Source organism: Rhinopithecus bieti, unplaced genomic scaffold, assembly GCF_001698545.2.
Source record: "Rhinopithecus bieti isolate Rb0 unplaced genomic scaffold, ASM169854v2 scaffold_65646, whole genome shotgun sequence".
In the NCBI taxonomy this organism is placed as follows: Eukaryota; Metazoa; Chordata; class Mammalia; order Primates; family Cercopithecidae; genus Rhinopithecus; species Rhinopithecus bieti.
The window spans coordinates 565608-580960 of record NW_016825020.1 but is presented as its reverse complement, the minus strand read 5'-3'; the positions used below and the strand labels follow the sequence as shown (position 1 = coordinate 580960).

At 52.1% G+C, this 15353-nt stretch overlaps 1 protein-coding gene across 1 annotated transcript in view; it reads right to left on the bottom strand.

Annotated features, from left to right (window-relative positions):
* PREX1 (phosphatidylinositol-3,4,5-trisphosphate dependent Rac exchange factor 1) overlaps positions 1–15353 on the bottom strand; it is a 213473-nt gene that overhangs the window by 39341 nt on the left and 158779 nt on the right. The window contains 2 exon segments of the mRNA XM_017862768.1: positions 2738–2810; positions 13408–13483. Coding sequence (XP_017718257.1) covers positions 2738–2810; positions 13408–13483 — 149 coding nt within the window.

Here is a 15353-nt window from a genome sequence, read left to right as displayed (position 1 = left end):
CCCTCAGAGGCCTTGAGGACATCAGGATTGCCTGGGAGTCACCGCCCAGCAGAATGTCCACAGCCAGCAGCCTTCCCGGAATAGCAGCTGGAGAGGACCCCTAATTACCTTCACCCACAAATGAGAGGTTGTGCCCAACTGACTGGAGGGAGGCTCGGGGCTGTCAGAGGGCCCTGAGGGAAACAGAGCAGCTTCTGGGAATGAAGGACTTTGGTGAGATGAGGTAGATGCGTGAAAATGCCCTTGGCCGTCCACACTGGCCCTGCCCTGCCCACCTCAGCTGGGGAAACTGGAAGCTAAAGAGTGAGTCCTATTCCCACAGAACACTGGGCATGCTGAGTGCAGAGGAGGGGAATGCAAGGCCTCCAATGGAAAACTGGAGAAACTGAGGCCCAGAGAGACACATGGGTCGACTGGGAGTCAGCTGAGTCAGGGACCTGCTGGCCACAAGGCAGGGGATAGACCCAAAGGCCTCTCAGCTCTCCAGCACATGGCGCACTCTGCCAAGGGAACCGCAAATCCAGCAGGCCGACCAGGGCTCAAAAAACTATGGCCTGGCTGGGTGTGGTGGCCCATGCCTGTAATCCTAGCTACTCAGGAGGCTGAGGCAGGAGAATCACTTGAACCCAGGAGAACGGAGGTTGTGGTGAGCTGAGATCATGCCATTGCACTCCAGCCTGGGTGACAAAAGGGAGAGACTTTGAGACTTCGTCTCAGAAAACAAACTATGGCTCACCACCTGCTTTTCTAAATAAAGTTTTATTGGCACAGAACCACGCCCATTTGCTTACATACTGTCTGTAGCTGCTTTTGTGCTACAAAAGCAGAGTTACAGTTACGCAGCTGTGACAGAGTTTGCAGATCTCTGAGTTAGAACTAAAAAAGCCAACATCAGAAAGGAGAAATGGCCAAAGGGCCTTCCTGTGGCTCAGGGTTTTCTGAATCTGACCACTTCTAACCCCTTGCAACCACCAAGTCCCAGCCATATCCTCCTTCCCCTGGACTATCATGACCACCTCCTTGCTGGCATCCCTGTTTCCTTCCCCTGCACATACCACATGCACATGCATACACACACACACACACACACACACACACACACACACACATACACACACAGACATAAGGAACTGTTATCTGTCCTGGTCATCACTCTGCTCCCTGAGCCTGGCATGGTGCCTGGAACACCAAAGACACCACGCGTGATGTCAGAATGAACAAAGACAGAAAGGAGGGATGGGATCCGCCTAACAGGGAGAGAACAGCCCCTTATAAAAAAAAAGAGAATCCGGCCGGGCGCGGTGGCTCACATCTGTAATCCCAGCACTTTGGGAGGCCGAGGCAGGCAGATCACGAGGTCAGGAGATCGAGACCATCCTGGCTAACATGGTGAAAGCCCATCTCTACTAAAAAATACAAAAAATTAGCCAGGCGTGGTGGCGGGCGCCTGTAGTCCCAGCATCTTGGGAGGCTGAGGCAGGAGAATGGCGTGAACCTGGGAGGCAGAGCTTGCAGTGAGCCGAGATCGCGCCACTGCACTCCAGCCCAGGTGACAGAGCGAGACTCCGTCTAAAAAAAAAAAGACAGAGAGAGAGAATCTGAGCTAGGAGCAGAGTGATGACAGGGAGGAGCTATTTTAGCCAGGGTTGTGGGGAGGCCCCCACAGGGGAGAAGCTGACTGAGCAGAAACACTGAGTCACCTGCAGGGATGAGGCAGGCAGGGCACCCTGGCAAGAGAAACTGCAAGTGCAAAGGCTCTGAGGAATGTTCTAGAAACAGGAAAATGGCACCTTGGCAGGGGTTAAAGGTTTACCTGTCCTGCTGAAAGGACAGGAGACTCAGAGCTCCCCCAGGGCCCTCAAGGGGAGATGCTACATAGCACAGCAGTTGAGTGTGTAGCCTGTAAAGCCAGACGACCTGGGTTCTAATCCCGGCTCCAGATAGCCTGAGTTCTAATCCTGACTCCAGATAGCTTGGGTTCTAATCCTGACTTCTACTTGCCATGCAACCTTGAGAAAGTTTCTTAACTATCTGAGCTTCTATCTCCTCATCTATAAAATGGGGATGATGTTAATACCCGTATCAAAGGGTTGCTGTAAAGTATTAAACTAATAAATACACGTGAAGTGTCTAGAAAGAGCCCAGGCACACAGAACACTAACTTTTGTTGTAATTTAAACCGGTGTCCATGGAGCCACTTCGTCCTCCTTCTTGCCACCTTCCTGCTTCAGGAACATCTCAGAACCCACTCCCCAATACCTGCCTCTCTCCCAGTGAAAAAAAAAGCCACTCATCTGAGGGAGGAGGCTGGGGAAAGAGGCAGACATCCCAGGAAGGGCTTCCTGCCTCTCAAAGTCACAACCCACCTGCCCACTGTCCCACAGGGCACAGCTCCTTCTTCCCCACGGAGGCCTTTGGGCCAGGCCTGCCTCATCTGACCTCACTGTCTACCCTGGAAGGCCACATCCCGCCCAGGAAGAAGGGCACAGGAAACCCATGGATTGGACTTCAAATCTAGCCCATGTCCTTCCAGCCATTTTGGTTCCCAGTGGACACCAGAAACCATTTCTCAATCGGTTCAGAACAGAAAGGGGAGGGAGGTGGGATTCGTGAGCCACCCCAAACCCCCGGGGGTCTAGAGAGCCACAGACCTGGCTTCAGTCCTCCCATACTCCCCCAAACCATCAGCTCCAGGGAACAAGGTCCCGAGGGCTGGGCTGCAGGTGAGGGCGGTTACCGTGGTGCATGAAGCCATTGTTGCACAGACCCACGCCGAGCGCCACTGCTTCCTCCCGCGTCTGGCAGTCTCCCTGGAATGGAACAAGAAGGGGAGGGTGTCAGGTGGGCAGCATCCGAGAGGCCATGCATGGCCAGCAAGAAGCCCACAACCACCCAAGAAAGTAGGCTCCATGAGGGCCAGGGTTTGTCTGCTTTGTTTACTGCAGTAACCCCAAAACATGTTTGTGATTATTATTATTTTTTATTATTATTATTTTTGAGACAGAGTCTCACTCTGTCACCCAGGCTGGAGTGCAGTGGTGCAATCTCGGCTCACTGCAAGCTCCGCCTCCCAGGTTCATGCCATTCTCCTGCCTCAGCCTCCCAAGTAGCTGGGACTACAGGCACCCGCCACCATGCCTGGCTAATTTTTTGTATTTTTTAGTAGAGATGGGGTTTCACCGTGTTAGCCAGAATGGTTTTGATCTCCTGACCTCGTGATCCGCCCGCCTTGGCCTCCCAAAGTGCTGGGATTACAGGAATGAGCCAGCACATCCGGCCCCGTTTGTGATTATTATTAACTCCAAACAAGACTATTTTATTGTACTGTGATCAACACCGCAAAGAAAACATGGAGATTTTAAGTGGCAGACAATGTTGGTTGCCTAGCAACACCTTTCCCATTACTCCCTGAGAATGGGAGGCCCTCATCCATCTCCAGCCTCCCTTGCAGCTACAGGTGGCCAATGAGCTATAAGCAGAAATCACCGGTGGGATGCTCTGGCAAAACCCCTTGTCCCTGGCCCTTTCTTTCTCTTCCTCCTGCCTGGAACAAAGATGTGATGGCTGGAATTCTTGCAGTCACTTTAGACTACAAGGTGCCCTGGTGGCTGGAAACTCACTAAGGAAGGCAGAGCAGAAAGACACAGAGAGTGTGGTCCCCAAAGATATCAGGAGACACTCTGGCAGCTCAAACTACCCATCTCTGGACTTCTCTCATGCCACAGAAACACAAACCCTAATTAGGCTCAGCCTCCATAATTGTGTCTCTAATACTAGAAATCAAGTTCAATTGCTAACTGACCAAGCACCAGTTAATAAGACAACTGAGGAAGACTACCAGGGGCTTCTGAAAAACACCTTCCCCCACTCTCCAGGTAAAAGGGAAAAGCAGCACCACCCCTCCCTGCCTGGGATAAAGTCGTATGACGAAGTGATGCTGGGGGCTGCAGTGGCTCCCTGATAGGCAAGATAGTGACATTGCTGAGATGCTGAGGATGGTGGGGTGAAGAACGGAAGGTTCTTCTGTCTGCTACTGAGCCCATACACCAGCCCTGCAACCACCTAGCTCCATGCTTCTTGATAGATGGCGTCTGTGTAAGTCACTGTTCAGTTGGGTTTGTTATCCTGGCAAATGAAAATATTCCAAACTGATTCAATCTGAACCAAGGCGATCTGACTCATCTCAGGACTTCCCCAAGGAAGTGACATCCAACCTGAAACGTGAAGAATGAACAGGCACGGCCCATGTGCTGGGCCCTGCGGGTTTGGCCTTTGGGGCCAACTCTCCCAGGTGGGATATCATCTTGGTGGGGCAGTCGATCAAGGTTTGCAGCCCTCCTAGGTCAGGCTGAGGCCAACGGGATGCTCCCTGCCCCGGGAACATGACAATTCAGTGGAGGACCCCAAGGACAAGGAACAGCAGTGCTGACTGTCCCCCGCAGCGGTGTGCTGGACAGAGCCCCCACGTGCTAGCTTCTCAGCACTTCTGGGTGCCAGTTCTTCCTAAGGCCTCCTAGGCCTGCCCTGACTTTGTGAGTGCCCCACCCCCGCTTCAGTGAGTCATCTTTTTTATTCCCCCATCAATTAGCCAGGGCCTGTTTCTGTTGCTTGCAAACCAAATACTCTCAACACATCCAGGCCAAGTGTGTGACACGCGTGTGTGTGCGTGTGCACACGCATGTGATGGTGGGAGGGATTGTCAAGCAGAGGAAACAGTAGGGGCAAAGGTCTGGAAATGGGCAGAAGCTTGGAGCGCAGAAAAACCAGAAGGCAGCATGGCCGGCCAGGGGGAGGACAAGCTGAGTCAGACCCATGAGGGCCAGGAGCCAGCACCGCTGTGCCCCCACTCAATCTCAATCCTAAGTGCTGGGAACGGGGCAGACCTAGAGTCCCTGCTCAATAGCTGTTTGCTGATTGAACAAAGGAGTGGTCAGCAGGGGCCAGATCGTGTAGGAGCTCGCAGCCAGGTCAATGAGCTTCAACTCCGAAGAGACAGCCACAGGCACCACCTCTTGTCACTGAAACACCTCCCAGAATGAGGAGTCCTGAGAGGCCGCCTGTCCCCTCCCGTCCACAGCCAGAGGGGATTTTCCCACCAGAGGAGACAGGGGTGCTATTCAGAGGCAGCAGGACTCGGCCCTGGGCAGAGCCTCTGGCCTTGGCATCTCACCACACTGCCTGCCCTGGCTGACCTCCATATTAAGACACATTTCCCGCACAGGACCCCCAAGACACAGGTGCTGACTTCCATTAAGACACATTTCTTCCACAGGAACCCCAAGCCATGGTGGGAACCCTGCCAGGGGAGGTGGCTATGACAGGCCATATCCAGGGCAGCTGCCCCCCGCTGTGAGGGGCCGGCTGGGGCCGGGTGGGGGGGGCGGCGTGGGGAGGCAGGCCTTGCCCTGCAGATGGGAGGCCCGGCAGGCAGCTGGAGCCACCTGGCCTTCTGAGGCACTCACAGTCCCAGCCTCCCCACAGGGTCCTGGAGTTCCTAAAGCAAGGCCAGTAGGGACTCTCAGGTCAACAGAGATACAGAAGGCCTGGAAGTGTCACCTGAACAGGAAGCCCTGCCACCTCCCTGCAGCCCTCTCGGAAGGATGCAATTTCTCCCCTCCCAGAGGAAGCCGCCGTACACAAGACCCCTGCAACCTCCCCCGCCATGCCTCCCTGCCTTGACACCCCCACCTGCCAACCCGCCCTCAGGTGCCCTCTGCACACCTCAAGGCCTTTGCACTCATCCTTTCCTGCACACCTGGAATGCCCTGTCCCGGCTTTGCAGGTCTCAGGGCCGTGCCACTTCCTCAGAGAGTGCCATTCTTAACTACCCGAAAGTAGTGCCCCAAATCTTCCTCCACCCGTCCTCTCAATAAACGTTCACCGGTCACACGCACTCAGGCAAGGCATCCGTGCCACCCTGTCGCAGTCTGAAATTACCTCACTCATGTATACATTTTGCTTAAGGTCTGTTGTCCACCGGGTGTAAGCTCCATGTGGGCAGGGACGCTGCCTGCCATGTTCACATCATCATCCCACATCAAAACCCAAAGTCTAGTACTTGGTGGGTCACAAAAAGTGGAAGGAAGGGAAGAAAAGGGATTGATGGGAGAAGGGAGGAGGGACAGAAAGAAGGGAGAAGAGAGGACCTAGTTTGGAAACTGATTCTGAACTCACCTCCCTGTCTCGGCCTCTACCTCTCTAAAGTGGTGGGGAGAGTGTCTCCATCCCACCAAGTTCTCGTGAGGATTGAATGAGACGCTCTGTGCAAGACCCTCGGCCCAAAGCCTGGCACACAGGCAGCATTTGATAAATGTTAGCTGTTCCTGATTAGTTATTTTTTCACTGGAGAGAACCACTGAGGAATGAAGATGGAGGAGGCAAAGTGGGGCGGAGAGACAGAGTAATGGGGGAGAGAGGTTTGAGTTATACAGGACCCCTGACAGCCTCTTTACCCATGAATTCCAAGACCCCATAAAGATGCCCAAGGATGCCTCTCACTGACCTACCACGTGCAAGGGGCTGCGAGATTTCACTCAGACTGTACGGTTGACCTGGAGACAATCACTCTTATTAACTCCACTCAACAGAGGAGGAAACAGAGGCACAGACAGACTTGGCAGTTGCTCAAGCTTACACAGTAACAGCGGAGGCCGCTCAAAGCTGGACACTCCCCACCACCATGCCATGGAGAGGGGAACCGAGGCTGACAGGGGAGGTTAGTTGTCTAGGGTTGCAGCCAAGTTTCCTGTTCCCATTTCTCCTGCGTCTCTTCTCCCAGTACCTCAAGCTGCAAGCCTGACCCCCGCCTCTCCTACCCTGACCCCTCTCTGCCCCTGCCCCTGCCCCTGCTGAGAACCCTGCTGCCATCAGTACCTGCCATCTGCCTGGTCGTAGAAGTCCACGTGGCGGGCGTTCCAGGTGCACTTCTGCAGAGCCAGCACGGAAGCTTGCAAATCTGTGCCCGCCCCACACCTGGCTCCTTGGCCCGCCTCTGCTCTCTCCCACTCTGACCCCCTGCCTTGCATGTGACAGTCACAGCCTGGGGCGTCCTGGAGCCCAAATGACACAGACCCAGAAATCACCCAGTGGAGAGGCAAAGAGAGCGAACTCCAGAGCTGGCTTCCCCCGGTTCAAAGCCCTGCTCTGCCCTGGCCATGTCCTCGGGCAATCACTTAAGGCTCTCTGAGCTTCCTTTCCTCACCCATATTTTTATTTCATTCTCAGATTTGCCCTTGATTCTCCTAGGCCTCTGACACCCCTGAGAGGGGTCTCTGCTCAGACTCAATCAGCGATCATTAATACAGAGCGTTATGATTGTTACTGAATATGAAGGCATCAGGACAACCCCTGCCACACACATACACACAGAGGATCCTGATGGCTGTGTGCCCTGGGGCAAGTTCCACAACCCAAGCCTCAGTTTCCTCATCAATAAAATGGGAACAACTGCATTTGTCTCAAGTTGTTCTGAGGATTAAAGAAGATAATGCACCAAACCGATCCGGAGCTGATAAGAGAGTGCAAGTTGTCTCTTCAAGGGCCAATGCCCACCTCATCCTCAGAGTTTAAAGAACTCTGATTGTCTGAATAATGCCTAGCAAGCCCCCTCCTGAAGTCACAAGAAATGAATCCCAAGGAATTCTAAGCCACTATCAGCAATCCTGGTTCTCTTCCCCAACGGCTGGTTTAGGGGGTGTATGTCAGACCCACCTGGCCAATGAGACCTAAGGAAAAGACCATGCAGGGGAAGGGAGGACTGTAGGAAGTTTCCTCCCCAATACAGAGAAAGAATAAATGTTCTCCAACAGGACAGCCTTTGGCCATAGTTCTGTGCAGATGTGATGTCTGGAGCCATGGCTGCCACCTGTGACTGTGAGGCAACTCATGAGAAAATACGAGGATAGCAGAAGAAAAAGGCAGGAGATGCCTGGGTACAGACAGCATTGTTGAGCTCTAGGACCACGAACTCCAGACAATGAATTATGTGAGAGAAGAATATCTTATTAATAAGTCAGATTTCGGCTGGGCGCAAGCCCTGTAATGCCAAGCAGCTTTTTGGGAGGAGCCCCCGAGACAAGGCTGTGATCAAGCACAGGTCCAGGAGAGGACAGAGAGAACCAATCCTGGCTAACACAAGTGAAACCCCGTCTCCTGCTAAAAGATAGCAAAAAAACGTAGAGGCCGGGGCGAGGTGGGGCCGGGCAGCCTGGTAGTCCCAGCTACTTGGGAAGCTGAGGCAGGAGACCATTGCGAGTGAACCCGGAAAGGGCGGAGCTGTGCAATGAGCTGAGATCGCGGCACGTGTGCACTCCCAGCCTGGGCCCCGATAGAGGCGAGGACTCCACCTGCAAAAAAAAAAAAAAAAAAAAAAAAAAAGAAGTCAGATTTCCCGTTATGTGTTATGTGCAGCCAAACGCATGTGTAACTGATTCAGCAGGGACTAAATCAACATTTTATTTTAAGCGGTAGAAAAACCTAGAGTTAGAAATGAAGACGTGTCCAAAGCAAAAATACCTTCCTGCCGTACACAATTATGTGTTCTTCCTGCTTTCCTGCTAAGGTACAAGGTGGGGGGTGCCTCCTGAAGTCAAGACAGGCTGTCACCATGCTCCAAGGTCACATCCTTGTCACAGATCTCTCCCGCACAAAGAGACCCACGCAGGCACACCCTCCTCCCCTTTCCCTGACCCAAGCCGAAGGTGAGCTGCCTTTCCAACCATCTCCTGGAAGTCATCCTCCTGCGTGGGCTCTAGTTACCCATCCTGTGTTCCCACACCAGGCCAAGCCACAGACAGGCTGCTGAAGTGGATGGACACATTCCATGGTCGGCTACAGCCTTTGATCCACATCCTCTCCCTGCCTCCACTAGCAACAAGATGCAGGTGCCTGGGGTTGGGGGGCTCAGAACAGAGTGACAGTGAGGCAGGCTACTCCGAGGGGCCTCTGGCCAAGCCCACAACTCCTCAGCCAGCACAGGCCACGAGAAAGCCCCCGGCATGCCCAGCACCAGCCGCCAACACTGGAAGTGGCTTTTACTGGTTCCTCCTCCTCCAGTCTCTAAATGCTGGAGTGTTCCAGGGTAAAGGCCTGAGCCTCCCGCATACCTGCCTCTTTCACAGCCTCCCAGCTCAGTCAACAGCAGCTCAAGCCAAAGGCTTTGGAGTCATTCTCCGCTCCTTTCTGTCTCTCACCTCCCACGCCCTACTCACCCATGAGCAACCCATTAGGTCCACCTTCAAAACATCCAGAATCTGACCACTTCTCCCGCCACCCCCACCACCCTGTTCTCAGCCAGCATCCTCCCCTGCCTGAAATTCTAGCATTGCCTCCTCCTGCCCTCCCTGCTGCCAGCCTCATCCCTAAAGTCTCCACACAGAGCCGGGGAGTCTGTATGAACTGAAGCCACATGCACTGCTCCTGTGCTCAGAGCCCTGCAGGGGTCCAGACCCTTCCAGGGGTGGACACGGCCTGGTATGGTCTGCCCACATGGCTTCCTCACCACTCCTCTCCCCTCTCACTCCATCCAGTCACCCTGGCCCTCTCTCTGCTCCCCAGACATACCCGGTTCGCTCTGCCTCAGAGCTTCTGAGCTGCTGCTCCCCAGATGTGGCCCGGGCTCGCTCCTCCCCTCCCTTATTAGCCCTCTGCTCAAATGTCCCCGCTCAGTACGGCCGTCCCTGACCTTCTGTGTAAACTGCACCATCCCGCCCATGTGAGGGGGCGATCCCCTGCCCCCGCTCCCATACCGTCCCCTCCACCACACCACACCTAGCACCAGCGGGCATGTAATGTATTCCACTTATTCTTATTTATTAAGTGTCTCTCCTATCCTCACGAGAATGTAAGATCTGGGAGAACAGGAGCTTCTGTCTGTCCTGTTCCCTGCTGTGTCTCTAGAACCAAAAACAGCCCCGATACATGGCAGGTGTTCAAAAATAATTTAAAAAAAAAAAAAGTTAAGCTAATGAGCTTTCTTGTCTAATTTCCCTACACTCTCTTCTAACCTGTTTCAGATATCACCCAAGAGCTGACAAGGAGCGAACTCTGCAGTGGGGGGCACCTGAGGTCTGGGTGTGTGTATATATAAAGCCTACCCTCTTCCCCGCCCATCCGATGGAAATCCCCATGGCATCTCACGTGCCCAAGGAGAAAGTCATTTTCCCCACACACTCTTGCCCATCTTCCCATCTCCAGAAACGGTATTTCCATCGGCCTACTGCACCCAAATCCCAGGGCTCATCCTTGATTCTCAACCATTCCCATAGCAGTGCTGCCCATCTCTTCCATCTCCAAATACCTCTCAGACCCAATGTCCTGTTGTCTCTGTGAGCCCACCCGCCCTGAGTGAGGCATGGGATTCACCCCTCGGAGCAATGCCTCCCCTGTGCTTTGACACCAACAGGCAGCTCTGGACACCGCAGGAGCTTGAGAAATAAGAGGCCTCAGAGACATCCACAGCAGTGAGAAGTGAGCAGCTCTGAGAGCCCTGGAACCCAGGCTCCTCTGGGCTCTGACTGAAGCCCCTAAACCATGAAAGAAGCTCCCACATGGCACCCCGTCACCTGTGTGCAGCCCATTCAGAAGGCGGGACTCTGTGCAGATTGCCAAACCCCCCCACCTCTGTTTGTTTCCTGGTCTTACTGGTCTGGTGGTCCCCAAATCCTTGCACAATTTCTTTAGTCTTCTATATTGCATGTAATCGTGGGCCACCCTGAATCTTTTGTGAAAGAGATGACCAATCATAGTAATAGTTACATTTATTGAGCAATTACTCTGTGTCAGGCACCATTCTAAGCACTTACACAATTATCTCATCGAAACCTCAAAACAATCTAAAGGGGAAGATACTGGTTTTAGCTTCATTCTACAACTGAGGCCCAGAGAGGCTGAGCAACTTGTCCAAGGTCACTGAGCTAGAAGTAGCGGGGCTAGGATTTGAACCCACATCTGTCTGGCTATAAAAGCATGAGCTCTGGGCTGACTGCATGTGATTCTCAGGAGGGCTGGGCAGTGCAGTACAATGGTTAGCAGCTCTGTGCTTCACAGACATGCAAATTGGAATTCAAATCCAGATATTTCAAGACCTCTCAGGACACAGGGTCCCGTATCATAGCAAACATATTAAAATGCACCCATATTTCACATTTGATATACTCTTTGGGCTAGACAACTTATTTTCAAGGATGTTTCTCAACTTTCTTTTGAAGTTATTTGGTGCCGAAAAACATTCACTTTAAAAATTGGCTGTGAGGCCGGGCACGGTGGCTCAAGCCTGTAATCCCAGCACTTTGGGAGGCCGAGACGGGCGGATCACGAGGTCAGGAGATCGAGACCATCCTGGCTAACACGGTGAAACCCCGTCTCTACTAAAATACAAAACTAGCCGGGCGAGGTGGCGGGCGCCTGTAGTCCCAGCTCCTCCGGAGGCTGAGGCAGGAGAATGGCGTAAACCCAGGAGGCGGAGCTTACAGTGAGCTGAGATCTGGCCACTGCACTCCAGCCCGGGCGACAGAGCGAGACTCCGCCTCAAAAAAAAAAAAAAAAATTGGCTGTGATTTATCAGACATATCGGGAATTTGTGCAACACGAGAAAATCCAGTCAGCAAATTGTTTTCGAATGAAGTTTTTACGAATGCTTAATTAACAATTGAGGCCAACATAAAGCTGCACTCTGTAGATGTTTAAACATTTATCCATTTTTATTTCACAGGTTTCTTCTCATCTTTGGGAGCCAATGTGTTCTTTTTACAGACCACAAATGGACATTCTTGAGGACTCCCTGAAAAATTCACAGAACCGAGGCACAGTGGATGAGTCCCAGCTTCGCCACTATGAAGCTGTGCACCCTTGGACCAGGGACTCTGCCTCTCTGGGCCCAGTTCCCCATCTGCAAGTAGGTTAGAGGACCCAACAGGATAACGCACAATGCCTGCTGGGGCCTTATCCAGGTAAGCATCCATGATCCTGAGCAATAAAGGAGAAGAGACAGGCAACAGGCCTGTATGCGGCACCTGAACAGAGCAAACACCTTTGGGATATTGCACCAAAACTGATGCATAGATTTTCTAAGCTTCTGGTCAGCCCCTACCCACTGGGAACTTTTTTGAAAGGAATAACCTGGCCAACCCCAAACAGAGGCTCCAGTTTGGTACCAGGATATAACTATCTTGGCCTAGTTTGCCCAAGACCATCCCAGTTTTAAAACTGAAAGAAAGCCCTAGCGTGGAAGCAACTCCGGGGTCTACTGTGGGATGAATGGATGAACAAAATGTGGTACAGACACACTGCTACGGTTTGAATGTTTTTTGTTCCTTCCAAAATTCATGTTGAAACGTGATCCCCAATGCAACCGTATTGAGAGGTATGGCCATCAGGAGGGGACTGAGTCAGGAGGGCATTAGGCATCCCTTAGAAATGGGTGTGAGGCAGGGAGTCTGCCCCCCCATCCCTTTCCCCACGGGAGGATACAGCAACAAGACGGCGTCTTGGAAGCAGACGGCAGCCTCTGACAGACGCCAAAGCTGCCGGCACCTTGGTCTGGAACTGCCAACCTCCCGAACTGTGAGAAGTAAGTTTCTGTTCTTTATAAATTACCCAGTCTCAGGTATTTTGTTATAGCAGCACAAATGGACTAACATACAATCAATGGAATATTCTTAAAAAGGAAGGAGATTCCAACATACGCTACAACATGGATGAGCCTTTAGGATGAATGCTAAGTAAAATGAGCCAGGCACAAAAGGACAAATACTGTACAATTCCACTGATATGAGGTAACCAGAGTAGTCAAGTTCATAGAGACAGAAAGTAGAATGGTACTCATCAGGACTGGAGGAGGGGGAGTAGGGAGTTGAATGGGAACAGAACTTCAGTGTGGGAAGATTAAAAGAGCTCCATGGATGGGTGGTGGTGACGCTTGCACAACGTTATCAATGAATTTAATGCCAATGAACTATCCACTTAAAAACGATCAAGATGGCCGGGCGCAGTGGCTCATGCCTGTAATCCCAGCACTTTGGGAGACCAAGGCGGGCAGATCACGAGGTCAGGAGTTTGAGACCAGCCTGGCCAACATGGTGAAACCCCGTCTCTCTAAAACTACAAACATTAGCTGAGTGTGCTGGCGTGCACCTGTAATATCAGCTACTTGGGAGGCTGAGGCAGGAGAACTGCTTGAACCTGGGAGGCAGAGGCTGCAGTGAGCTAAGACTGCACTACTGCACTCCAGCCTGGGTGCCAGAGCAAGACTATCTCAAGAAAAAAAAAAAGATCAAGGTGGTAAATTTTATGTTCTGTGCAGTTTGCCACAATTAAAAGCAGTAATAGAAAATTTTTAAACAAAACAAAAAGCCCCACACTGACAGACAAAGCAGAACACTGGTCGCACACCCCTGAGGAGGCCCTCACCTGAGCCAGCAGCCAGTCCACCAGCTTGCTCCCGGGAAGTACCGACTTGTAGGTCTTCAGGTGGTAATCACGGTCTCTGTGGAGAAGGTGAGCGCACAGTGAGCAGGGCAGGGCAGGGAGGACAGAGGTGGGGGTGGTCCTGACTTCCCTGCTGGACGTGCCCACGAATCAAGGATCTCCAGATTCTCTAGGCACTGGGCAGGGGTCCGAGTCTCAGCCCAGACTTCACACGTCACTTGCAGTGTGACCAAGGGCAGGGCTGTTCCAAACCAGGCGTCCTTCCACCTACAGAGTGGGAGGCAGGAGGCAGCAGCTCCAGGGCTCTGGAAACTTTCTGTCTCTAGCCCAGGCGATCTCAGCTGGGGGTGATTTTGCCCTCAGGGTATGTCTGGAGACATTTTTGGCTGTCATGACCTGCAGGGGCTTGGGCAGGGGTGCTGCTGGCATCCCGTGTGTAGAGGCTGGGGATGCTGCTGAAGATCCTACAAAGCCAGGACAGCCCCCAACAGAGACTTATCCTGGTTAAGATACCACCGGCGCCGAGGCTGGGGAGCCATGTTGACTCTCACAGAGTGGCAGGGGAGACCCTCCATTCTTTCCTTTCCTTTTTTCCTTTTGTTCTGTGGTTGGCATTGATGTGTTTAAACCAAACCGACATGGAAAGCCCCTGCAAGGGGCTGGTGTGGTCTATCAGGGCCGAGCAGCGCAGAAGCCTGTGAGTTTCACGGTTCTTTCCTGAGGTAACTGCCCTGGCCTGTGACAGCATCTGAATCCCTGCCTAGCCTGGGTCCCATGGGTTCCGCTAACCTTGCAGCCAAACTGCAACAACTTCTCAGCCTCTGAAGCCGACAAAAATGAGCTTCTGTGGCCAGTCCATGTCAAGGCTGATAAAGTCTTGTTGGAGGATTTCTCTCAGGTTTTAGGATTTGGGTGGGGGGGGTCTGACAGGCCCCACGTGCAGTTGGTGGGTGTCTGCTACCTTCCCCAGCTGCTCCTATCTTTGAGGCTGGCAGAGGAGCCCCACCTGCCTTCTGGGGCTTGCATAAGAGCAGCAGCAGAGGAGCCCGGGAGGGCAGAGGCAGGATGGCAGATGAAAGTGGTTCCCTGCGCCTGACCTCCCACGGGGCCAGCAAATGCCAGGAAATGGTCCTTCCTCTCCACTCTTCGGAGAGGTGATAAGAGCTATCAGGTCAGAGGAACAGAAAAATCTGCAGCTGGGATAAGAATCAGGTCACCCTCTCTCCCTTCATCCACAACTGTGAGCTTTGTGGTAAAGAGAATAACCAATCACTGGCATTCATTATACAATGCCAGGAGCCATTCAAAGCATCTTCCGTGAATTTAATCCTCACAACAACCCAAGAGGTGAGAGCTATTCTTATGTCCACTTAACAGATGCAGAAACAGAAGCAAAAGAAGTTAATCATCTTTCAACATTCACTGACAAGCTTTTACTGAGTCCCTAGACCTCCACTCTCCAATAGGTAGCCATTTTAATTTAAATTTCAATCAATTAGGCCAGGCACGGGGGCTCACACCTGTAATCCCAGCACTCTGGCAGGCTGAGGCAGGCAGATCACTTGAGATCAGGAGTTCAAGACCAGCCTGGCCAACATGGTAAAACCCCATCTCTACTAACAATAAGGAAATTACCCAGGCATGGTGGTGCACGCCTGTAATCCCAGCTAGTTGGGAGGCTGAGGCAGGAGAATCGCTTGAATTCAGGAGGCAGAGCTTGCAGTGAGCCAAGATCGTGCCACTGCACTCCAGCTTGGGCAACAGAGCAAGACTCCATCTCAAAAAAATATATATATAAAATACATATATAAATACATTTATATATAATATAAATACATATATAAATACATTTATATATAATATAAATACATATATAACTACATTTATATATAATATAAATACATATATAACTACATTTATATATAATA